The sequence below is a fragment of the Pseudoliparis swirei genome, chromosome 12 (genome assembly GCF_029220125.1).
Source record: "Pseudoliparis swirei isolate HS2019 ecotype Mariana Trench chromosome 12, NWPU_hadal_v1, whole genome shotgun sequence".
NCBI lineage: Eukaryota > Metazoa > Chordata > Actinopteri > Perciformes > Liparidae > Pseudoliparis > Pseudoliparis swirei.
In genome coordinates, this window is record NC_079399.1 from 13,697,458 (window position 1) to 13,722,994 (window position 25,537).

Genomic DNA, 25,537 nt, shown 5'->3' on the forward strand with positions numbered 1-25,537 from the left:
CAGATGACTGAATGTCACTGAAAAGTCTTGGACAATACATATTTCAACTGGGCACTTGTGCTTGCACCTTTTGGAAGAAACATTCAACATGAGTCATCAGTAGGGCATTGATTCCAATGTGTGTGTGGTGTGTGTGTGTGTGTGTGTGTGTGTGTGTGTGTGTGTGTGTGTGTGTGTGTGTGCATGTAATGTGATTAATATTCAATGCTACTCCCATCATTTTAAATGTGTCTCCACAGGACAAAACCTGAGTGATTACCAGCTGCCCTGCCACAAAGCAGCGGGTGAAGGCCCTCTCCACGGTCAGCAGGTCTTTCATCTTTGTCATGGTATGGAAAGAAAGACCTCCACTCCAGAGGCTGGAGCAAACCTGGAGCCAACCTGGAGTGAACCTGGAGCTATACTGGTACGCCATGTCCTCCACACACAAAGGGCTGTGTCTCTGTCCAAGGTGCTGATGCTGTTTTAGCGTCTTCTCTTTTAAAATGTCCACTTCTTGGTCACTTCTCAGCATTTATTGCTTCCATCTACGACAGCCACGCAGAAGTCTCGATAAAATGAGGGTATATGAAGTCTTTTTCTGGATTTGTCTGTAATTTATTGTCTATTTTAAATGTGTCACATGACAGAGTTTGTGGTGTTTGTCTGTTTACTTTGATTGCAGGTCAGTGAACGCAAGACAAACGGGGACTTTGTGGGATGCCCAGATATTCTTGCAGCTCCGAAAAACATGGCAGCCGAGTGCAGCCAACCTTATCAGCTTGTCTGCTTCACAGCTGGGAAACATGGTCCACGAGGGGCGTGACCAAGCGTGGGGTTTTTAACAGGAGTGCATGAATATGACCTGGATATGCTCAGTGTCAGTCTCCCTCTCTGTCTCACCCTTTTATCCCGTCACCTTTCAACACCCACCGTTAATTGAAGGCACACATGCTCAAGTAAAAACAAAACTTATAAAGTCATCTGGTTTAGCTGATGTGAAAAGAGAATTCCTCCATAAATGTACATAACTATCACAGCCAGGAGAGAGTGAGTGGTAGTTTCTGGGTGTCTGTTGGAGTGTGAGAGGAACCCTGGGGCCCCTTGCAACAAAATACAGGAATGCATCGTGACCTGGGAGGATTTGTGTGTTAAGACAGGATTTATTGGAAAAGCAAAGATTGCGTAGCTGTTGAAAAGACGGAGCAGGAATACAACAGAAACATATGGGCACACATTAAGATGTTCTTCATTTAGCCGATGACATTTCACGGTTCTGCACAAAGAAAATCTTTGAGCTCACACGCGAACCTCTGCTGTGTATCCGATTGTAATCTCTGTAACATCTGTTTGAGGCGTTGCATGGGCTGGTTTCTGTTCATGGCTGCATCTACTTTCCCTTTTTTTGGCCAAGCTGTTTCTGTGGCTCTGAACTTTTTAATGAAAACATCGGATGGTTGATGAGATATTGTACATATATACTCATGGTGGAATACGCTCTTCCTGATTTGTTTATTTATTGACAATTGTTGACAGAGCGAACACCTGAACATGTTTTTTATTTACTATTTTGCCCCCAAGTGTCTTGTTATCCTGTCACCTTATTACAAATGAAGTGTGTATTAAAATACACATTCATAAGGTGCTAACAAGTGTTAACACGACACTGCAGCACATGCCTGTATTCTTTCCCTTTCTCTGACTTACTATTTATTTCTACCTTTTATAACATCTTTCCCTCTTTCTTTATATATTTCTTTATCTATTGCTTTAGTTGTTCTCTTCGTTACATCTGCCTTTCTCTTACTTTATGACTGTCTTTCTTTATATTTCTTTGCCTTTTTTTGGAACTCTATGGCAAGTCTGTACTCGGCAATAGAAAGCAGGGCATATACTCAACATTCCTCAGGAGTGTCTGAGAGTCGAACTATTCTGACAAGCGGAAGAAGGAAAGTCACACACACACGCGCACACGCACGCACGTAAGCACAGACGCACACATACACACACAAACGAAAAAGAGCGCACATTAATGTTGTGTACATGCTCTCTCAGTGTGTTTCCAGTTATTATCAGACTTTAGTGGATACATGTCCTCACAGTTCACAGAGCACAGGATGTGGGAAACGCCCGTAACGAGCACAGAAGTACTTATATATGACATCACTTTGCCTGACTCACAGCTGGGAGAGTCACCGTATCAAATTCCAGCTTGCTATGAAAACTAAAAACACTCCCCGGCAAAAGAAAAAATCCGCAAGAAATTAGTCGCCATATTGGATTGTCAGATGCTTTTGTATACAGTGAAGGGATCGGAACGTTGAGCCTAAATGTCCGAGCAATTTACGCAGTAACATTGGCCCTTTCTGTCAATCTCATATACGCCCTTTTACCACTCGACGTTTGCGAGAATAGCCAATCATAATTGAGTATTCAAAGAAATGACAGCGGAGTGGACCAATCAGAGGCGTGTATTTTGACAGAAGGGGCGGGAGGAAGGCGTGTCTGTGGCCTAGGGTGTCGCCGCCGTGGCTCCCATTCGAAGACGACGGCGGTCGTCTATATTTCGGTTATAATCTCTCCAGAAAAAAAAAGGCGAAATAACTCCGACTAGACGGTGAATTCAACAGACTTCAGCGCTGAGACATTGTTCAAGTTCTTCCTCGTCCAACTGGTGGCCGGGCTCTGGAATGACGGGGCGTGCCGAGCATTTGAATTAGCTCACCGTTAGTTTGAAGAAAGAGTGAGTCTGGGTAGAGAGAGAGAGAGAGAGAGGAGCCATTTTGTCCCGACTGTGTGGGAGAAAAGAAAGAGTGGAAAAGAGGAATCACACGGTTAGGAGATCCTATTTTTTGCTGTCTGTTATTTTGCTGTAAGGAGGGGGGGGAAACAGTCGGGCTCGGGGAATCTAACTTATCGGACACGTCCACGTTATCCTGGAGGTATTTAGCCAACTAGCTTGCCGAGCTAACCACCACATCCCAGATTGTTAACTGTTTCGAGGAGCGGCGCAGCTGGCGTTACACTCGACACGGGCGTGCTAGGTGTTTTCCGGGGTCGTGTTTCTTCTGTAACTTGTCTGGCTCAACACGAGCTGTTCTACAATGGCGAAGAAGACGTACGACCTGCTGTTCAAGCTGCTTCTGATCGGAGACTCGGGCGTGGGGAAGACCTGTGTGCTGTTCCGCTTCTCTGACGACGCCTTCAACACAACCTTCATCTCCACTATAGGTAAGAAGACCCGGGCCCACACACACACACACACACACACACACAGATGTGTTGTTACAGGTGTGTTGGGGATTTCTTTAAGCTGAACCCGGGGGGACTTTCCCCTGCAGCCGTACCTGGTCGACGGGACGCATTAAGTTAGCTCGCGTGCTAGCTGACGTTAGGCCTCTCCCGGGGAAGCTAGCGGTGCTGGTGCCGCTTTAGGAGCTCGTAGCTGAAACCCGGCCGCCCCGCTTTCAGCCCACGGCGGCTTCAATATAACAACGCGAGTGTCGTGGTTGGTTGAGTCTGCCCGCAGCGGCGAGTATAACCGGTTTCGGTGCCGATCGCTGTCATGGCTCTCGTCCCGGTGGCTAGTGAGCTAACGAGGCTACAGGGCCGTGCTGCTGTTCCAGAAGCACTCGCACCCCGTCTCCCCCGATCGCTCCTCACGTGTGTCTGAATCTCAGGATGAAGGTTTAATTTTGTGCGTTTGTTCTCGTCGTGAATGAAACATTGAAGGCGACTAATCTCTGGGTCGTTGGGCAACGAGATGCCACGCGAGTGAAGCCCTTCAAAAGCGGCTATTAAGCAATCGGTTATTTTACTCAAAGGAAAATATGCATTGCCATAATATAAACAACTTTATTACAAATGATAGTCCTGTAAAAGTACACTGGTATTATTCGTGAAATATACTTGAAGTGTCAAAAGAAAAGTAGCGACTACTGAAGCTGGCTTGCTTTTCAGATTGTCATTTATATTTTGTTACTGCGACATCAATGTAGAAGCAAAGTTTTATGAATTAATATGATTAAAAATAAATATCTCAATTCACCATGTAATTACTAGTTGCCAGTTGGCGAGTAATTGAAGTGGAGTATAAAGTAAAATAATTACCTCACAATTGTTGGACATTAGATTAGTAAAGTTGCAAAAACTGTTACTGAAACATACTTAAATATAATTACTGAAGTAAATGTGCTTGTAACCTTCCATGACTGCTCCAAAGACTACCAGAAACAATTCATCAATAGCCCCCCTCGCTCTGTCCTCTGCGCATGCGTCCAACATCACGCTGACATGAGTCAAGTGTCAAACTATGTCAAATCCCTTCATGCCGAAGTGAAGGCTCCATTTACTTCTGTTGCCCAAGATCCGCGCATGAAGCCAATTGATTGCAGTGCAGGGCCGTTATATCCGCGATCTCTTGATCTAGCTTGGATTTCAAGCCCAGCTCTTTTTGGGTTGACAACACAACCGTGATGTTTTGTCTTGGAATCGGCCGATAGTGATCGCGTTGTATTACACGCTCAAAATGTATTCGTCGTCGTCTTCTGATCCCATATCGAAGTTCTGCCAGTTAACGAGAAGGCTGCACGTGACGGTGAGTTGCAGTACGAGTTGTTCAGCAGTGACCTTTGCTCCTCGCAGCGGTGCTTTCCCTGCCGAGTACCAAGTCAAGTATATCGACGCCTAGTTCAAGTGTTTGCAGTAACTGCAGGTCATTTAGTCTTTTACTTGTTTGGGCAACTCGGCATATTCAACATACCCTGAAGCAAAACTTAAGAATAAGCTAAAAAATAACCTGTTATCCAGGATAACATGCCTGACTCTGCTGAAAGTGATTGTGTGGGGATCCATCGTGCATGCTTTGTTTCTTGTCTAATGTATACAAAATCTTTGGTTCTCAAAAAACCGATGGCAAACTTCAAAGTCATTTGAAAGTATCAACATGTCAAAGAAAGGGGACAATCATCGTGCTTCAACTTGTCCGCCAGAGTCATTGCTGTCATTTAGTTTTATAAGGCCCCCCTCCCTCAGTTTGTTTTAACATATGACAAGAACAGAGGAATACTGGCTGACGAGGAATCACGAACCAACATAATTGTGCTCGCGTCAGGATGTTAAGTAAAGAGTTTTCACTGGTTTCCTTCAAGAGCTGTGCCCCTAAAAAATACAACACCGTCATAAGCTTCTGTCTGAACTTGTCTTTGTTCTACATCTGTATTCAAAACATAGCAACCAGCAACATGATCAAAACAAAGGAATATGGACAACACGATCTCTCACCATACCATCCAGACGTGGAGTTGTCAGGGAGCTTCGAATTTTAACAATATACAAGTAATATGTAATTTCTTGCTATATAATTAGTGGGTTCATCTTTCTGTGAGTATTTTGGGGCTGCGATGGTCGCTAATGTTTGGACAGACACGACTTTGAGTCCAGTGGCTGCAACGGACGACTTGAGTTGATTCATCATAGCACCGTAGTGCAGAGAATACAACTTGTACAGAAGTTTGCAAAACTTAAAAAACAATGTCCCTACACACAGATCAGATACCGCCCTTGATGTCAACAACTGGAAAGTCTTAGCAGGAACAGGACTTTGTGAAGAACCGGCAGAATCGGGACGTATGAAACGGGAGTCTGTCGTCGTCTGACACGGATGCCCAGCTGCTTCTCAAAATACCCCAACTGGAAACCCCCCCCTCACTCATCCTTATTTCCAGTCTCTCTCTCTTCCTCCTTGTGTGTTTGAGGTTATGCATATTAGAAGTGCTGAATATGCATGACTCTTCGATCTGAAGTCTCTTTGCACATCATGCATTTTGCATGGAAACTGGCGATGGCTGCAGTGGAATTCATATTTGGGGAAGGAATGGTTCCTCTGGGATTGCTAAAAGAGAACTGGTCATAAACCACATAGTTTCTGTTAAAGATGGCCAGTTCAAGTGTCCTTTTCTTGTGTTGGAATGTGCCCATTTTCCAATGATGGGGTTTATGTGTGATTGCACATATTTTCCTGACATGTGAATCCACTTCACAGGGGGGGGACGGACTATAACTTTTTTGCTTGGAGGAAGACGTGAAGACGTACATACTGGGTTAAGCACAACTTGTTGTCATAGTCAAGAAAACACACCGTCTTGTACCTTTTTTTTTTTTTTTGGTGCATTAGGCCCAATACTTAATAGCTTCTCTTTGAATGCGTTTGAGGCAACGCATCAGTGTCGACCAAGCATCGTAAGTTTGGTCCCATCTGCAGAAATGTCCCTCTCTTCTTTGTCTTTTCTTGTTCCTATCCCACTAAATCTGTCTGTCCCCCCTCCCTCTCTCTGGGGAGTGCATACTATTTCGTGAGTCACACATTGGCAGCCAGCTCCTTCATTATTCTGTGGCCCTGCTCCACCTCGAGCACAGCTGTTTCTTGGGACTTTTTAACCAACTACAATATCTGACCAGAGCTGAACTGGCGGCTTACTATTTAACTGGAAAGGTCTGGTCCAAAAATGTAAACGGTCCTGAATAACTCCCTTGAAATTGGCCTTTTCCTTAGGCGTCATGATCATCTCCTCATCCATGCTTAATATTATAAGCATAGCCATACATCATTGGAATTGTTTCTCTACAATTCGCTTTTTTACCTTGTGATTTATACATTTTTAGCTGCAGCTAGAAGCTGGTAATGACTCTGCATTATCTTGGTTTGCAAATAATGATTGTTTTATTGGGTGATCTATTGAGTAACTTTTACAAGCAAACATTTCCTCGGTCCAGCTTATCTAACAAGAGGATTTGCACCTTTTCTTTGTCCTGTTTAGGAAATTCCCCAATTCAGTGATAAGTGCACATCAGTTCCTCAAAGCTCTTACAAAATCATGTTTTGTCTTAACGACTCTAAAAGAACAAAATGTTCAGTGTACATTAATATAAAATAGAGAAGTGTAGCCACCAGGGTAGTTTGCCGTACTGTTAATTATTAATAATGTACATTTGTATTTATCCCCGTGGGAAAGTTCTTCTCTGCATTTGAACCATCCTTGGTTATGAAGGAGCAGTGGGCTGCAGTGAAGCGCTGGGGGTTCAGTGTCTTGCTCAAGGGCACTTCGACGTGCAACTTTGGGCAGAGCGGGGATGGAACCGGGTACCTTGTGGTTGCGAGGCGACCCGACTTGCTTGTTTCAAATATAAATTCATTTTGAAGTCGCCCGCCGCTGAGCAAAGAATACAAATCAAAATAAAATGCAGATAACCAATGAGAAGTGGATAATATATGAGACGGTTGGCCGAGAACGAGAAGATGGCAATCATCTCCTGAAAGAAGACGCATTGACGCGTCCTCGTATCGACGACGATCGAATCCACAGTCGGCAAAATGGAAACGGAAAGAAGCCGGTGTCATAGGAAAAGGTGTGTGCTCCATTCCAGCGCCTCCTCTCATGCAGCATAAGTCCAAATGCTCCAACTGAAGATAAATGGTAATACATTTGAAATATGCATAATCTAATGTTTCTAACTAGCTGCTTTTAAGTGTCGGCGTTATGCTGCGTTCGCGCGAGTCGAGCCCATCCAGCCAATACGCAGACGAGAATTATCGCCGGGCGAATAGAACGAAGGGACCAATCCGCCCGACGCCGAGTCGCTCCGCCCATCGGCGTTGAGATGCTCCGCCCCTCGTCGCTGACGTCGTGCCGTTGTTGAATCTAACCGGCGCCTGCTAGTCTCGTAGCGCCGTCGGCCGCCGTTACCCCGAGCCGTGTGAGCCTCCGGGGGACGTCATGAACCCAAACGCAACGGCGTTTGGTGTTCCAACGTTTCGGGGATTTCCACAATAACTATATGAAGACTGTTTCCACAGAGATGAGCCACACCCCTCTAAGGGGCGGATGACGCGAATACGCCGCAAAGTCAGCCGAATAGTCGCAACGCTCTCGGTGTGATCGCAGCATTCCGCTGCACGAGGTTATGGCCCAGGAGCTAAACGCACTGGGGTTCCTCTTGTCCACCGGGTTCCTCTCGGTGCCCTCAGTATGCGTGTCTCTCGTCTCACAGCGCTGATGGGCTCGAGCTCTGGCCATGACATTGCAGAATCAGGAAGAGATGATGTTCTTGTCTCCCCGATGGAAACACTTGTCACTCTCAGTTTCACTCTTCTCCTATATGCCCGTTTCTGATTCTGATCTGTTTTATTACCGTTGTTTATCTCCGTCTTCCATTGTCGGTTCAGTTTTCTTCGTGCGCTCGTTGTTCATATATTTTTGGGGATGCCGTTTGCTGATGTGTTTTTTCTTTTTTCTACAGGAATAGACTTCAAGATCAAAACTGTTGAATTACAAGGAAAGAAGATCAAACTACAGATCTGGTGAGTCAATAATTAACTTGAATCCTAACCCCGACTGATGAATTGTATTTTTATTGGCGTCGTGATATGTGCTCGCACGATAAACATGGAACAAAAGAAGTGAAGCGACAGTCTCTTATCCGCCGCCGCTTTGTTTGCACACACACGGCTCGCTAGCCCGGCTTTAGTTTGTATAGTTACAAACGAGCGCAAGTTCTTTAGTTGAGTCGCCTCTGAATGAAAGCTCTCACTGACTTCCCTCTAGAAAGCAGCGCTCCAGCGTATGCGTCCGTGGATTTACGGTGAAGGGGAAACTGCCGGAGCGAAGCGGGATGCGCTGTTGTCGGAGTTGCAGTGATAGAGTAGTTGGCGTCTTGGTGCGGACGACAGAGCCTCAATGTCATTATTTTACTACCGTCATAAATTATGGGCTCAACACAACCGTCTGCTTTACAAGCTGAAACAAAAGCCGTCGGTTTTGTTTATCCTAAGATTAAACAAAGCAGCTCCTCCTCCCTCTAGCAGCCACCGCTGCAGAGTCACATCAGCAGAGGAAAGGAGGACAGAGGAAAGGAGGACAGAGGAAAGGAGGACAGAGGACAGAGGAAAGGAGGACAGAGGAAAGGAGGACGGATGATATTCCTTTATTCGTCCCACAGTGGGGACATTTACTAGTAAAGTAAATTACGACTTAAATTACTTAATACTTAATTAATACTGGCTGATGTCTGTTCTTCATGCTTTTTAAACCCGGGAACAATATTTATTTATGTTGACTTTTGAGATGTTTTCCCAATGAGGTACTGAGTTTATATGATGACTTTGCTGCTGTAAACATTACTGTTGGTGCTCTAGAAACATTTAGCCTTGTTCAATGCTAACGAAATGCATTTGAATCCAGGCCTGAACTTAACAACAAGACTAACATCGATGTACAACTAATATGCAGGCATTGATTTATTTATTAAAAGTCCTCTCCTCCTTGTGCAATATTGAAGAATGTTATTGAACGTTGCAGATTGTCCTCATATTGCCGAGGCCCACTCTATTCCCGTGTGAGGTCTTGAGTTTTAAGGAGTCCTCAGCTGACATTGCGAGAATCGTCTTTCACTTGAGCCTCTTTGGGTTTGTGGCGTGTTATGTGGTGAAACATCCGTTTGACAAACCTCCCTCAAGCCCAGAAATATGCCTGAACAGGAAATATTCATCGGTCCATCAGGAGCTCTGCTGCATGGTTGTCATTGTTGTCCGTAACAGAGTCGGCAGTGTGGCAGCGCTTTGGATATAGAAAACAACCAGGGACGCATCAATTACAGTTACGTCCTCATAGTGTGAAAACGGTTTTAGTCTCTATCGTAATCCGACTGAATTCAGTTTAAAAAAAAGATCCATGTAACCCCGTTACCGTGCAGAAACAAGGAAAGTAATAAGTACATTGTTCTTTTGAAATGTAGTGGAGTAGAAAGTACCATCAACATTGTACTTACGTTTTTGTGGACGTTTCGTAGTTATTTTCCATCATTGAAGTGCTTTATCCTCTCGGTTAGAAGGCAATGCAGACTTATCTAACACATCAGCGTTTGTAAAGGTTATAGTGTAATAAAGGCTCGACAAATCTCTGAAGCCTCTCCGACTTGTACCTTTATGAAATCCCATACAAGTATCACCAAATCCAGATGATGAAGTAAAATAATTGAACCTCTTCGTCTCAGTCCACATCCCATCGTCTCCTCTTCATTTCGTCTGGATTTAAAGCGTCACTATTTAGCCCGAACATCTGAAGATGGGATCCTGCTCACCAGATTCAATAGAAGCGACATTTGCACATCTATTTTTAACATCTATTGCAGGTGAAGATTTGATTAGCTCTTGAGAGCCTGGCAATGCCGGGCGGCCAGCAGCGATGGATGGATGTTGGCAGGCTTTCCGTCGATAGGGACGTGTCACAGTTGAGGTGCATGCTGGGTGTGCGCTGCACATGTCAGGGTCATGCTCCGCCCACGGTGGATTTTAAAGTGTGATTACCAGGCCGATCAAAGATTTTACAAGTGTTAAAAATAGAATTGTTCCTCTGAGCCTCACAGCTGAGATACTATAAAAATTGCGCCAGCAAGGGCCTTAAATATTTCAAGATTTTTATTTAAATTGCACTCTAAGTCTAATGGCTTTTTCAGATCTCTGGCACCCTGCTCATGTATCCTAGTTGAGAAGAGGAAGCACGGAGCAGGCCAGGTGGAGGTCCCACAGCTCATGAGTCTGTCTGCTGATATGAGTCGCCTCTTTCAGGCTGGAGGCATCCCAATGAATCGCATCCACATGTTTCTGATTTACTGCACACGTAAGAGGATGAAGACAACAATCTGAGTGCAGGAGAGAGAGATGTGCATACGTTTAGGTCCGATCTTTGCCATGATGCAATTAATTATGACTCCCGGGGCCACATACGGGTTTGAATCAATGCAAACAAAATGGGGAACGCAAGCAACTAACAGCGGTATGTGTGTGTGTGTGTGTGTGTGTAGGGACACAGCAGGCCAGGAGCGGTTCCACACCATCACCACCTCCTACTACAGAGGCGCCATGGGCATCATGCTGGTCTACGACATCACCAATACCAAGAGCTTCGAAAACATCAGCAAATGGCTGCGCAACATTGACGAGGTAAACCTCTCTCTCTCTCTCTCTCTCTCTCTCCATACTCAGTCCATATCGTCATGTTGCATCTCAGCAGAGATGACGACAGGATGTGTTTTTGCGCTCCGTTTCATCTCACGCCGTACGGTCGTCAAAGGGACTCGAATGCCTGTGACCGCAGCCCAGACGGCCGACTGAGTGACATCCGGCTCATTGGAGGAGAACCGGTTCTGTTTTACCTCGCGAATATCAGCGGAACCAGGAGTTGAGATGCACCGAACGATCTGCGTTCTGCCATCGCGCGTACAAAGTGAATCGGACAATATTTGTGTCCAAGATGTCGTGGGCTAAGATGAGAATTATCGAGTACTAGACTCGCCCATCTGCCAGTTGGGCACACACACGAGCATTTTAAATATTTACTCTCACTGCTAGGTGGGAAGCTCTTTGTGTGTACTATCTCTCTTTTATTATTCTATTTTGTGAGTAATCTTTTGGGATCCGTGCCAGATCAAACAATTCCCGACTGTTACAGCCGATGGCTCACATTGCGTCTCTTCAGGATTGCAGGGCGCAACAACACAGTCTGACATTGTGACGCACGATCGGTACGAAGGCGTCGCGCCTTCGGCCGAGACGGTCGCGGCTGGAATGTGTTTCCTCTTCGCGGTCTCTCGCCCTCAAGAGCTCCGAGTCCGGTCAGGGGAAGGAAGCGCGTTGCATTTCCTGCTCGCGAAGAACTCGGCCTCGCTCTGGTGTTGTTGACGACACGGAGGGTTCAGAGGATGCAGCGGGCCTTTCTGCTCCGTCGACAGGATTATGAATTCGGTCTCGATCTGGGGGCGCCGACCTTTTGTTGCCCCGACGCGTGTCACAAGGTTCCAACAATACGTTGCGACCCCTTCAACCAAAGAGTGACATCAATTCATTTTTGATTTGGCAAAACAAGACGTTCAAAGACATTTCGTTGAACCTTTGAAACATTTTTTCCTGACATCTCATAGATCGAGAACGTGAGATCAATTGGTCGGATTTATTTCGTTTAAGTAACATTATGTAACAATTGTACCTTAAAATAACAGCTTGAAAAAAATTGTGCCGCTACAATGACTTTTAATATGGCGATTTGCGGCTCCGCCATTGCCATCGGGGGTCTGTGGGGAAATAACTCCGCTATGTAGGTTTCTGGAGCCGCCCGCTCCGGGGCGGATGGACTTCGACCTGCTTTCTGGCAGTGATTACGCAATGTCATAGTGCCACTCCACGCTCGCAGCTCCAGTATAAGGGTAGCTTTTTTATGTAGCTTTTTGGTGTTGTCAACAATATTGTATTCCATTCAAACATTTAGAAAACAACGTATATAGGCTGAAACGCGATGGGTATCTCATCTAAACTAAATGTTGTCATTCTTTTGTTTATGTTGTAACAATTCGCCCATAACAACTCAATCAAGAAAAAAACAAAACAAGCTAAAAAAAAAGAAAAGATGGATCTGCAAATTCTGGTGTTAAGTCTCTCTGCTCAAATGGTCGTAAAAGAAAAACACAGTCGATGTCACGGAAACCCAATATTTTTTTAAAAATCAAAATCAAATGCATCAAGCCCCAAAAAAAACACACCATCCACAAACAATAAAAAATCCACTCAAAAGTATAATCCCCCCGCGGTCCCCAACAGTCTGTCTGCAGTCCCCAAAAAAAAAAAAAAAATGAACACACACACACCACAAAGCCACAAGCAGCTGACCGACCAGGGGCGCGCGTTCAATCCCCGCGCTACTTCACCCTAGTCCGGTAGGTGCTGGGCCCAGTTCAGTGTTCCTGCGCAGTCTTCTATTAGTGATCCCGCCCGTTAGTATAAATCCAAAATAGAAACAGTTGCCGGATTGCTTCTACCGGGCTGCATCTATCGTAACTGGGTATTTACGACACTGAAGTAAACATTAAATACCTCAAAAACTGAAGGGGGCGCTAAAAGGGAAAAACTACATAATGGGGTTTTAAGTTTGCCCCTGGTGGCAAAATTATTACAGCTTAAACGACTTGTTAATTGCGCAATTGACAGATGAATTACAAATGTATTTGCTTAGATCATTTTTATTTTAAAAAGAATACTCATTCGCCCATTTCTTACATTATAATTTTTTTATTTTCTGTCATTCTAGATTAATGGGGCAATTTAAAGAAATGCTTAATAGTTCCTGTGCTTTTAATCACTTTTATGAACCTTGAATTCTTGGCTGTAAACCACTGATCTCAGTCATAAACCCACTCTGGCACTTCTCATATCAGCAGATTTAATAATTTCTGTCCTGTGTGGTTGTGTGTGTCTGTGTGCGTGTCGCTTGTCTTGTGGCATCATCATAGAGGAAGATATGTTTAACGTTGCTGCTGCGGAAAACTAATAACATTTTCTCCTTTTACTTATTCAGCATGCGAATGAGGATGTCGAGAGGATGCTGCTAGGCAACAAGTGTGACATGGAGGACAAGCGGGTCGTACCCAAAGCCAAGGGGGAGCAGGTGAGACGGGCCAATCCACTGCAGCCGCAAGGAGCCGGCCGTCGCCACGGTTCTGCGTTTTGATTAGACGTGAATCTAGAGCCGCTCGTGTTCGCCAAGTCGTCTGCAGTCGGGCACATTCCAGTCTCGTCGTCGCGAGTAGCCGGAAACCGGCCGGAAACCAGCCGGACAGCTCTGAGAGAAAAGCATCCTGCCGATGTTTGTCGGCTGTCAGCTGAACCGCCACTTAAGTCGAGCCTCCTGAGAGCGAGCCGCACTCTGTTTGTCTCGGGATGCCACGAAGGCTCCGATCCGTCTGCCGTCGACGACTCGACTCCTCGAGCAGCCGCTTGGACACGAGCCAGCGACAATGAGGAGGAGAGAAAAGGGGGGAATGTGTATCTTAGTACTCAAAGTGTTGGCTACCGTTCCATAACGCAGGTACACGAGGAAGTTATTTTTACATTGAATTGGAAAATGTTTCTCTAAAAAGCAGCTGCTGCAGCGCAAAGGTCAGAGAGTAACTGGACTTTGTAGCGGCGCTCGGGGGATCGGGGCCGAGGAACACGAGCCTCTCCGCTGCCTTAACTATCACAGTTGAGGTGCCCTTGAGCAAACGACAGCGTTCACTTTTAACAATGGGAAACTGTACGGCGCAGTGTTCAATAGCTTATTCTAAAGGAATATGAGAAACGTCATGAGTGAACCGGCCTCCGACATCCTCGTGTGTTCGCCACACGGAACTCTGCGGTGATGAGGAGCAACAGAAACGCACTGAAATATGACTGCAGCGATGATGGGATGGCTTCATTTTGAGGACGCAAGCTTCACAGCTCAAGGGCGTGATCCAAACTGTATTGTTATGTATGTGTATGTATATATATACATATGTATGTATATATATACATATATGTATGTATATATATATATAAACACAGTGTAAAAGAAATGCAGCTTGTGGATTCCCTAAACCGTAACGTGTCCATTCCACTGACGATCTCGCCACTCGCTTCAAACTTTGTCTGCAGTTCAATGTCTACGGTTCAAATTTGAACTCGTCAGCCCGTTGACGTACCGGTGCTCCGCTAAGCGGCGAGATGTTCCCTTCGTGCTTTGCACTGACGGCAGGCGGGAAACGTTTGTGTATTTCCTCTTTAGGGAGGGGAGGGATCAAGGACCCTCGATTTCTTTTCTTTTTTTATTCTGTATACAATAGTTTGGTCACACGGTGAAATCCAGAATGGCGCTGCCCAGTTTCAGCCCAGGAGGAGATCTGATCTAGAACCAGTGATCCGGTCTGGGTCCTTTAAGAGCTCTGGCTCACTGTGCCGACGCGGTGACTCGCCAGTCTGCAGATTTAGCAACATCAGATACAGATCTGTTTACGCACACACACACACACACACACACACACACACACATACCTGATCTCTGTTCTGTACACTTTATTTATGGACTGAACTTTCTTAAACTCCTCGCTCTAACTCGCTCTGCTTTCTTCTCCACAGATTGCGAGGGAGCACGGCATTAGGTTTTTCGAGACGAGCGCTAAGGCCAACATCAACATCGAGAAGGGTTTCCTGATGTTGGCAGAAGACATCCTCAGAAAGGTGTGTGTGTGTGTGTGTTATGCATGCAGCAGTTGAACTACAATGTGGCAGCAGTGCACATATATAGGTCAAAGATGAAATAATTGTGAATTGTTGTCTTTAATGGATAGAATAATGTACATATAAATTCAATAAACGCACATATGTATTTATTATTTACGTATAAGTCAAAGTGTTATTAGTATAATGTATTCATGTTACGCTCCAAGTAGCCATTTCAGAGCTCTACTCACTGTAGGACAACTTTGTATTATTTTGTCAGTAAAATGCGATCCAGGCAAAGCGTTGTTGTTTTGAACCGTTTGAAGCTCGACTTGCACTCAGAGCAATTCTCAGTAAGATGGAATTAAATGTGCAGCTAAAATCAGCGAATCAGCAACACTGAACACTGATGTACTTAAATATTAAACTATTATGTCCACAAAGCTACGTGAAAACATTGATCTATAGACAATTCTATCTATTTCTGTAAATTGTAAACAAATGGTACTTAAAAACCCAAACGGCGCTTCCTTAAATGTCCTGCTAATTGAGACACTCCACCCACTTAGAAGAGAAGATGGTGTTTAATGTGACGAATGGTTTGTGTGTTTTATTTGACAGACACCTGTAAAAGAGCCCAACAGTGAAAACGTCGACATCAGCAGCGGAGGAGGAGTCACAGGCTGGAAGAGCAAGTGCTGCAGTTGAACAACTCCTCAGTTTCACTCGTACTAACGAGCACACACACACACACACACACACGCACGCACACACACACACACACACACACACACACGATCATCTTCTCTCTCTCTCTCTCTCTAACTGCTAACTAACTCTCGCTCTCGAATATGTCTCATGAGTTTTCTTGCACACTTGACACTGTCTCTTTATCAGAGTAAAACAATAAACTACGTCACTTGTCTAATCCCCTCCTCCACCATATTCTTCCACTTTACATCTGTTGGTCATTTTATTTCTCATAAAAGAAATCCATTCACAATTCTCGTCCTTTTATTTTAAGTTGTAAAAAAAAAAAAAAAGTGTGAAAAGACAAGGTCATATTTTTCCCTTTGCCTGAGCTAACCTGGTTGGTCACCCTCACCCACCCCTTAACCACACCCCCACTCACAGCACTCACCTTCAGTCAGGAAATCGTAAGAAAAGAAGAAAAAAAAGACAATTGTAGGATTAACATTTTGTACACTTAGTGGGGTTTCTGTTGTCTAACAGTATTTGGTCATTTACAATTTGTTACCAAGTGACAGGTGTGGCTAGTTCCTTTTGTATGTGGGGGTTTAATTTGTCCTGTGCCTTATATGGAAGACAGGGGCGGGGCTGTGTGGTGGGCGGAGCCACATCCACCCAATGAAATTACTGTTTTAATATTCTGTCAGTTTTGGTTCTTGTCGCGAGGATGCCAAAACTGAAGCAGGCGGTTTGAATTTCACCTCCAGCCACGAGAACGGCATTATACAGTTTGTCCTGTTTATTGATGTTTTATTTGTATCTGTATGAATTTATTTTACTTTTATTTCTTTTTTTCCCTATTTGGGTTTATTTTATTTTGTTTTTTTCCTGCATGCAGATTTCTTTAGGTTGGAAGCGTTCTGTAACATTGCGTAACGTTCTCCTCGGGGTAACTGGGCGGGAGTACAGAAGTTCAAACAGTTTTGCACATCCATTAAAAAACAAGCTTGTTTAAGTTAACTTGTTTGTCCTCAATGATGTCATCGCATGTGTCCACTCGTCAGATTTACCAGACGTCTCACGACTGAGACGGAAGACGTTTTTGACCAGGTCAAGAAAAACATACGACAAAAGCAATTGTATATTATTTAAATAATGGAATGGTTAACATGTCTGAAAGTTTTTTTTTTCAGTTGTCAAAATTAATGAGTCAAAGAAAATGTTGAACAAAGAAAGTCCTTGAATAGAATGTCGATAAGTCAAGAAAATAGGAATTTAAAAAGTCCTCGCTAAATGTTGAAAACAAATAATACAAGTCAAAAGATGTCATGTACGTCAAAGTCGTATCATTTTTGGAAACTCATAACATCCTGAAAAATGAAAAGTATGTTGATGGTCATGAAAATAGATCAGTCAGAAAACTTGTGGTGGAAAAAATACATTACGTCAAGGTTGTATATGTTCTGATTTAGTGCAGATTTTAACCATCAAAGTAAAAATGAAAAACCTTTTCAGCCTGTTGGTTAAAGTTTAGTTTCTCAGTCTCACGTGACGGCAAACTGAACGTGTGTGTTTGGGGCCGACGTTACCTTGGCGGCAGCTTAATTCATAATAAAAATGCTTATTAATTGCGGATTGGATCTAAAGTCTGATGGGATACTCATGCCAGTAAAACACATTTTGTTCTTTACATTCTTTATTCATCACCCTCCTTGTAGCTCCCAAAGCAACAACGTACACGACAATAAAATGATCTCACTATAAAAACAACTAGTGCAGAATGCCAGTGGTCACCATTAAGTCCAGAACTACAATCAGATATGTTCCTAAACAAAGTACAGCGGGTTACAAAGTCATCGTCCTGTGTGATGGAGGGCAGTTCATCCGTCCGGTTGTTCGTTAAAACAAAAACAACAAAAAACGAATGATCGAAAGGAAACGAGTTTCCGGCCTCCGTGATGCTCAACGCGATGTAGAGTCCGAGAGGATGATGCGGTCCGGCGCCTAAAAGCAAGGCGTGATAATCAGATTTGCTTTTAAGCGGTCGAACTGTCAAACCCACTCTTTTAGTGCTTTGGTTGAGACCAGCAGGAAGTGTGAAAGGCCGTTACGAGTCAGGACTTTGGGGGAATGAAACAGGAAGCAGCAGCAGACACCGAGGAGGGCCGGCCCGAAGAAAAGAAGAATAAAAATCAGCTGACAGGGCAAATATTTACATCGACTGTACGCAACTTAATTTATAAATACATTTTAAGTATAAATTAGAAAAATAAAACAAAACCGACTGTCGTTCAATCGGGTGCTGCTACTCTAAATTGTAAAAATGCAAGTCTGATTATTAACCCCTCTTTATATTTGGTGAAAGATAACAAAAAAAAGAAAAAGGCACAGCAATGAATCATTAGAGCAACTTATCCCTGCACATTTCTACGAGACACGACTAAAATACCCATTGCAAGACATTAAAATATAAATTAAGACAGTTTTGACCACTATGTAATTTCAACAACAAAAATCCCACTCAAACAGCATCAGTTACAATTCTCTTAAATAAATGTAGTCTTAAGTCGTCAGAGAGCTCTCCACTTCTTCCAGCTTTCCGTTCCTCCGGCGGCGAGAACATCCGACAGTTCTCAGACGTCAACGGCAACATTTTGGGAAAACACTGCGGAGGGTTGGATGAGGTAATGGATACCTCTCGTTCCTTGATGGTACGGTCCCAACAGGTGGTTAGGTTAGCTTAACTTTAAGACTGGAGGGGGCGGGGCCACGACCCCGTCTGCTTCTCACGGTTAAGATGGAGCCACCGCCTCCTGCAGAGCGGGATCGATACAACTTGGTAAAAAGAACCATCGCGTTTTTCCCAGAATGCCGCCGACTATTCCTTTAATTTGTAGCGTGAACTTCCAGCGTTGATAAAAGTCTGTCGCTGTGCTAAAGCGTTCTGGCTGCTCCTCGAAAAACACACTTTCCTACGGTCAAGGATTTCACACACACACACCTAAACGTAGACCAGCTCTTGGCCCGGAGGAGCCTCCTGCGCGGGGCCCTCTGGCTCCGCCCCCTCCCCGTCGTAGCCCTCGTACTCGATGGGCTTGGGGCAGCTGTAGGGGTGGCCGTTGTCGTCGAAGAAGCGGCGGAAGGTGAACTCGTAGAAGGCGTGCTCCGGGTGCTTGCCGATGCGGAACCAGCCGCTGAGCGTGTCGTTGAGGTTGCTCTCGCCGTCGCCGCTCCGCAGCTTCTCCGGATCCACGGGGTCGAAGTTGGAGGTGTCCGTGGAGTGAGCGATGGTGGGGACGTACGGCGCCACCTGCTGCCGCAGGTCGCTGGAGAAGTCGATGCTCCGGAAGAACGCGTGAGCTTTGATTTCGTCGGCGCCGTTCTTGCCCAGGCGGTCTTCGGCGCTGCGGCACAGCTCGCCGATGAGGTCCGACGCCGCGGCGCTGAGCTTGGCGGGCGGCGGGATGAGCAGCATGCTCTTCCAGTTGATCACCTGGCGGCCGGAGGCGGAGACGACAGTGAGAGACAGCGAGAGGCGGGAAGGCGCGCCGCGCCCTTCGCCGCCGGCGCTCCACATACCTTCATCTGCGTCTCCAGGGGCGTGGTCGCCAGGAAGGGAGGCTGCCCGACAACCATCTCATACAAGATGACGCCGACGCTCCACCAATCACAGAGCTGGGTGTAACCTGGAGGGGGCGAAAGTCATCGGTCAGCCGGGTTTTCAACGAACCCAGACAAAACCCGAGCGAGCCCCCGGTCCACTGCACCCGTCCGCAGCAGCACTTCTGGCGCGATGTAGTTGGGCGTCCCGACCAGCGAGTGGGCCAGACAGCGCTGGTGCTGCCGGGCCTTCCTCCTCTCCAGGGGCTTCAGGCGGTCGGTGCAGCGGCAGTCGGCCGAGTCCTCCCACTCCTTGCTGAAGTCCATGCTGTCCTGCCTCACGTGGTCGCCTGCAAACAACACGCGGCGCGTTACTCGCGCTGGTCGGACGCAAAGGCACATTTAAACATTTCATATCTTTAGTCCTTGCATTTAGCATTTTACAGGCAACAATTTATAATAACCATCGTCATTAAATCGGAAATTGAGAGCGACATGAACTTGTTATGTTACAGTTTAACAATTAAATGAATAATGTTTGTTAAATATTATGACATTATGACTGAAAGTTTGTAACCAATAGACAGAAAATAATTGAAATGTTAGTTCTTCTATGATAGTACATTTAGAATTTGTTTGTTTTTTAACTGTTATTGCATAATATGAATAAATTGATTTGGGCTCTGGGAAATTGTGATGTGGATATTTAACAATGTTCTGACATTATAAAAAATTAATAAAGAAAACAATGGATTGAGCGATGAAAACAAACGGTAATTTTGCGTATACTTTTTGCACTAATAAAGATAATGTTGAGGAAATGACACTCGACCGTCACATTCTCTGCAGATTGACGCCTGTGACCGTGACACGCACCGCTCTGGTAGTACTTGGAGTCGTGCGTCCAGCGGAAGCCGGTGCAGAGGCCGAAGTCGGTCAGCTTGATGTGTCCGTCCCGGTCGATGAGGATGTTGTCCGGCTTGATGTCCCGGTGGATGAAGCCCATCTTGTGGACGCTCTCCACCGCGCAGGTGAGCTCGGCGATGTAGAACTGGGCCAGCTCCTCCTTGAAGATGCCGAGCCGGATGAGGAGGCTCATCATGTCCCCTCCGGGAATGTACTCCATGACGAAGTACAGGTTGTCTCGGTCCTGGAACGAGTAGTAGAGCCGCACCACCCACTCGTTGTCGGCCTCGGCCAGGATGTCCCGCTCCGCCTTGACGTGGGCCACCTGGTTCCTGAGCAGCACGTCCTTCTTGCGGAGCGTCTTCATGGCGTACAGCGCCCCCGTGTCCTCTTTCCTGGCCAGGCACACCTCGCCGAAGGCTCCGATGCCGAGCGTCTTGATTCTTTTGAACATGGATTTGTCCATCTTGGCTCGCTTCAGCCGGATGTAGTTGGACTCTTTCTGGGACAGCATCATACGCATCTGCTCCTGAGCTTCGGAGGACAAACCCACCTGAGCACGGGACGGAAAACGGGATTTAATCTCAAAACGGCGACGAGAAAAAAAAAAGAAAGACGGAAAGAGCATTGCATACAAACGGAGTCCTGGTTATATCTGAACTGCCGTTAAGGGAATCAACTGAAGACCCAGAGGGAAGCCGTTGCAAAAGGCATTTAAAAGGGTCTGTGAGTGCAAACAAACATCTTCCTCATGAGTTGATCACCACTTCAGTCACAACACAGACGGGCAGCGATGAGTGAGATGGAGCCGCATGCTTTTCCTTCAATGAGTGCGGCCAACATGCTGCAGTCAGCACATGGAACACACACAGAGCCGTCTGACCTGTGTGTGTGTGTGTGTGTGTGTGTGTGGACTGTTCTGTGTCACAGCAGTGAAACCGTTACCTTTTTAGATCAGCTGTGAGTGACAGCAAGGAGAGAAAAGAGGAACAGCTCAGAAAAACAAATAGAACAGCATGAAAAGACATCATCTCAGAGACAGGTATCGCCGTGACGACCAGATAGCGGGGAAAGAAAGCTTGTAAAAAGTGACCGGCATTACTTTCCAATAGAAACATGTGAAACGGAGTCCTTCATGACGACGTCGCTGTGTGAGGAACATGAAGCACGGTGTCGCCGCTCACCCGCTGCATCTCGCTCTCCAGCTGGTTCCTCCTCCGGACCCTCTGCTGATGGTTCTTCAGGACGTTCTCCACGTGTTGCTCCATGAAGAACTTGAAGGCCTGGGGGGAGTAAAGCGCGATCCGTCCGGACTCCCCGCTCGGCTGCTCGTCTTTCTTGTTGCGGCGGACGGGAACGGGCGACGTCGTGATGAGCTTCTTCTCCTTCTCCGTCGCCGCGGTGCTCTCCGCCGTCTTGTCTCGGGAGCCGTCGGCGCCGGCGCTCTCCTCTTCCGCGGGCTCCTCTCGGCCCGCGGCGATTTTATTGGCCGCGAGATCGTAGGCGGGGGGGCCCGGTGCAGCTTGCTGCTGGAGGAGATGCTTGGGATAGGGTGGCGGGGGGCCCTGGTAGCTGGGGACTTCCGCAACGACGGGGGTCGGAGGCCCAGGGGCTGGGGCTTCTGGGTAGGCAGGTGCGGCTGGAGATGGTGGCGGCGGCTGCATCCACGGAGGGTGCGTGGGAGCGACAGCCGTGTGTAACTCGGGTTTCTGGACGCGCATGCTCTTGACGGGCTGCAGGATGGGAGCCTGGGTGATGGCGGTGACCGTGGTGGCAGAGGGCTGGGAGCTGGATGGGTGGCCCTGTCTGCTGGTCAGCAGGTGGTTGTTGAAGGAATCCGAGCGCACCGGTTTGTTGTGCTGCCACGACGGGGACAGATCCTGGTTGCCGAGAGAAGACTGGGGCTGGTTGGGGTTCAGAGGCGCCTGGGACCACGACTGAGGCGGACCCAGGTTGTACATGTCCATGTTGTGACTGTTCCGGCTGCTCGACATCATGGACTGAGGGATATTTCCACCGTTGACGTAAGAGGGAGAGGATGCCGGCCCTCCCGACTGCTGGTCTGTGGGACTGTGCCGGCTGCTCTGGTTGACCGGGTACGGAGGAGGAGGAGGCTGTCGGCTGCCCCCTGACATGTAGTCGGGCTGCGGGGCGCCACTCTGAGACCAGCTGGGGGGGAAAGTGAACTTCACCCCAGAGCTCTGCATGATGATGGGCTGGTGGCCCACAGGGACCGGACTGATCCCACGCTGATTTTGAGGTGCTGACGATTGGTACCCGTCAGCCCAGGCCCCCTGGGGCACCGGAGAGATGCGCGGCAAAAGGTAATCCATGTTGCCGGAGTAGCGCTTGGTCGACGGGTTGCTGTCCCAGGATGGTGCGGGAGGCATGGCACCGCGGTTTGGTGGAGGTGTGACACTGCGCACCTGGGGCGGCAGTGGAGGGTTGACTCTCTGGCCGTTGGCGGGGTGACCCTGTGGGAAGGCTGGAGGAGGTCCGGGGCTGTCGGAGCGGTACATCATGCCATCCACCATGAGGGGACCATGTCGAGGCGCCAGAGACTCCTTGGAGCCCTTCCAGCTCGGCCTCCTCAGCACAGCCTGCTGGATATGAGACGATCCTAAGGACACAAACAGCAATGACAGGGAGGCGATGAACAGAAACTCGTTAAAGTGTCAAACTACTTTCTTTTTTCAATTTGTCTGTGTAAAATATATAAATCTACTCGACAAGCACGAACACATGGGAACAGTGTGATCTCTCACCCCAGAGGCCGGGTCCCAAGACTCAGTAACTAACCTGGTATGTGGAAGGTTATTAGATTAAATGTGAATATCGAAAACAAATTATAGGATTACCAAAGCTGTTGAACATGGATTGTGAGACACTTTTCCATTGTTTGTTTAAATAAAAAAGGTGCAGAACAGTATTAACATTTTTTTTAAATGCATGTCTATATCAACAATTGCTGCCAACATATTGTAATGCACATCTTTTCTTGAATAACATCACTGTCATTATGAATCATAACATAAACCAGTCCACTTAATCCGCTGTGTGATGAAGTCACTTACTCTCTTTTGGTCTGCATGTATTTCCATGTTCCAAATCCTACAAACAATATCAAGTTTGGATGGACATGCCTGAACGGAAAATGAAAGAGGAAACCCAGCATTTAGTCCCAGTGGACCGTGACGTACCTGGTGCTTTCAGCCCGGTCGTGTTCTGTTCCCACACTGAGTCCTGGTAGCTCACCTTACCCATGTAGTCGATAACTGCCCCCATACTGCGACTGTTACTCTGCTTAAAAGGGGGAAAAAGGACAATTAGTGTTTAGTGTTCTGTGTGTGACAAGTTGTAGTTTAACTGTAAATATATTTTGTATACTATTGATTCATTTTTGCTGCAGTTCTGCATCTCTTCAGTCTTCAATGCTCATGTAAACGGGATGCACATTATTTGATGTACTCGATTCATTGTTTGGTCTATAAAATGTCATAAAACAGTGAAAAGATATTCATTACAAATTCCCAGGTCTTATTGGTCCAACACAAACAGTGCAAATAACCCCCCAAAATGTTGACAAAGAAAATGTAAAAAAACAAATGTAAAAAACATCTCATTGGCGAAACGGCACCCTGAGAATGTTTGGAGGTTTTTCTTGTTGAATAATTTAATAATTAAACTATTGAAATAGTTGGAGAAGAATCAAAATAATCGATTAATGAACTGTTGCAACTTGAAAAGGATGGTTAGGTTTATTTCCCCCAACAGTTTAAATAATATATGTATTTGTTACAACTGAAAAATACTGCACTGCTGATTGTGGCGCTTCATGTCTGGATTGCACATACCGTCTCAAAACAAGTTGCAGCTGCCAACTGAGAAAACACTTCTGTATTGTTACTGGCACAAGCTCCTCATTCCACTTTGCATACTTTTCATTTTTCAAATAATTCTCAAGATGCACAAAGGGCAGCGAGTGACATTCTCCATTACAGAGTCATGTTTAGAATAACATTCCTCCACAATCCCTAAAAAAAAAGAGAAAAAGAAACCTGTATCAGTGACAAAAATAAATGAAAACCTCCCATCTCACCTCTTCAAACCCAGCACAGGGGGCCTCCAGCGACATGTGTTGGTTGACCTCTGGGACAGAAGTGCTGGTCTCATTGGCGAAAGGCAGCAGGGATTTTCGGATCTCTTGCAAGGCCTTGTGGTAAGGGTTCTTGCCATTGCTGCTGCGCCCCTGTTGTCTTGGGTCCTCTGGGATCATTTTTCCAGCTCCTCCATTGTCCACTTTCGGTGGGTCCGAGGGTTTGGACAAATTGCGCAAGCTGTTCCTTATTTCCTGCAACATGTGTTGGCTGTTGCCGCTATAGTTGCTTGTAGGAAACGTTTTGGGTCTCATCTGTCTGTATCCTTCGGGTTTCTCCCCTCTCTTCATGTATGATGACGATGAAGGGGATGAAGAGGATGTTACTCAGTCCAGGGTTGCAGCTCAGGTCTCCAATGTCTGACTTCACATCTGCATGCTGCTGACAGAAGTGTAAGTTACAATGCGAGATCTAGAACAGATGACATGTGAACGAACAGGTTGGGCAAATACAATGTGTGGAAAGTACTCACGAGCTATTAGATAACGCTAAACATGAGCTATATGATGATTATTATGAGACCATTTTGTGGATCATATTAACCAATAGCTTTAACAAGATTTATCTTCAGTGCTTTAACATTTCCCGATAAGATGAGTTAGTTGTTCAGAGCTTCAACACGTGACGAAAGAGCGTGCATCAGAAGAAAAAGTACGTTATTTCTTCACAAAGAGAGCCCGTCTGCTCGCTAGCGTCGTTAGCCGCTGATGCTAACAGAGCGCCGCTTAAAACGCTAATTCTCCAGCGTCAGGTGTCGTCAAACCAAATGTTTATGTCGTGTGTCATATTCGCCAAACCTTCGCCAACATCTAGACGACAGTGAGCTCCGAGAACGGCAAAGTGGTCTCGTCCTATTGTCTCTTTACGGGACATTCAACGACACAGCAGCAGCTTCGCGGCCTGTGTGTTTAAAGCATCCATTTCTGCTCGGACCGCAACTGACGTCAGTCAGTTATCCGCGTCCCACAACTCACCGGTGTCTGGAGGCGCCGCTTTTTTCTGTCTTGACAACACACGATATTTCCTTGACCTTTCACGGCATCAATTGCGTGATTTTAACTTAAAATGCCCCTGTTACGCCGAGGTGGCTGGCCTTAGTCTTGTTGAATTCCTGGGATGACTGAATGACAAGTACAACAGG

General features: G+C 46.2%; 2 protein-coding genes across 6 annotated transcripts; one reads left to right on the plus strand and one right to left on the minus strand.

The window, feature by feature from the left end:
- The first annotated feature begins 2,541 nt into the window (after window positions 1-2,541).
- On the plus strand, window positions 2,542-16,753 carry rab10 (RAB10, member RAS oncogene family). Its single transcript, XM_056427621.1, has 6 exons — window positions 2,542-3,210; window positions 8,278-8,338; window positions 10,840-10,978; window positions 13,383-13,472; window positions 14,960-15,061; window positions 15,665-16,753. Exons 1-6 carry the CDS (start codon window positions 3,084-3,086, stop codon window positions 15,749-15,751), a joined length of 606 nt encoding a protein of 201 aa, XP_056283596.1. The 5' UTR covers window positions 2,542-3,083; the 3' UTR covers window positions 15,752-16,753.
- Window positions 16,754-17,410: 657 nt separating this feature from the next.
- On the minus strand, window positions 17,411-25,534 carry lats1 (large tumor suppressor kinase 1). Of its 5 annotated transcripts, XM_056427617.1 has the most exons (9): window positions 25,371-25,534; window positions 24,339-24,774; window positions 23,440-23,542; window positions 21,424-22,859; window positions 20,210-20,792; window positions 19,501-19,683; window positions 19,313-19,419; window positions 18,735-19,226; window positions 17,411-17,853 (listed from the first exon to the last, which is right to left on the minus strand). In XM_056427617.1, exons 2-8 carry the CDS (start codon window positions 24,684-24,686, stop codon window positions 18,735-18,737), a joined length of 3,252 nt encoding a protein of 1,083 aa, XP_056283592.1. In that variant the 5' UTR covers window positions 24,687-24,774; window positions 25,371-25,534; the 3' UTR covers window positions 17,411-17,853. The 5 variants fall into 5 exon arrangements, with proteins under 5 accessions (XP_056283592.1, XP_056283593.1, XP_056283591.1 ...); XM_056427618.1 differs by having other exon boundaries at window positions 17,411-19,226; window positions 23,440-23,539; XM_056427616.1 differs by having other exon boundaries at window positions 17,411-19,226; window positions 24,339-24,777.
- Window positions 25,535-25,537: the final 3 nt, after the last annotated feature.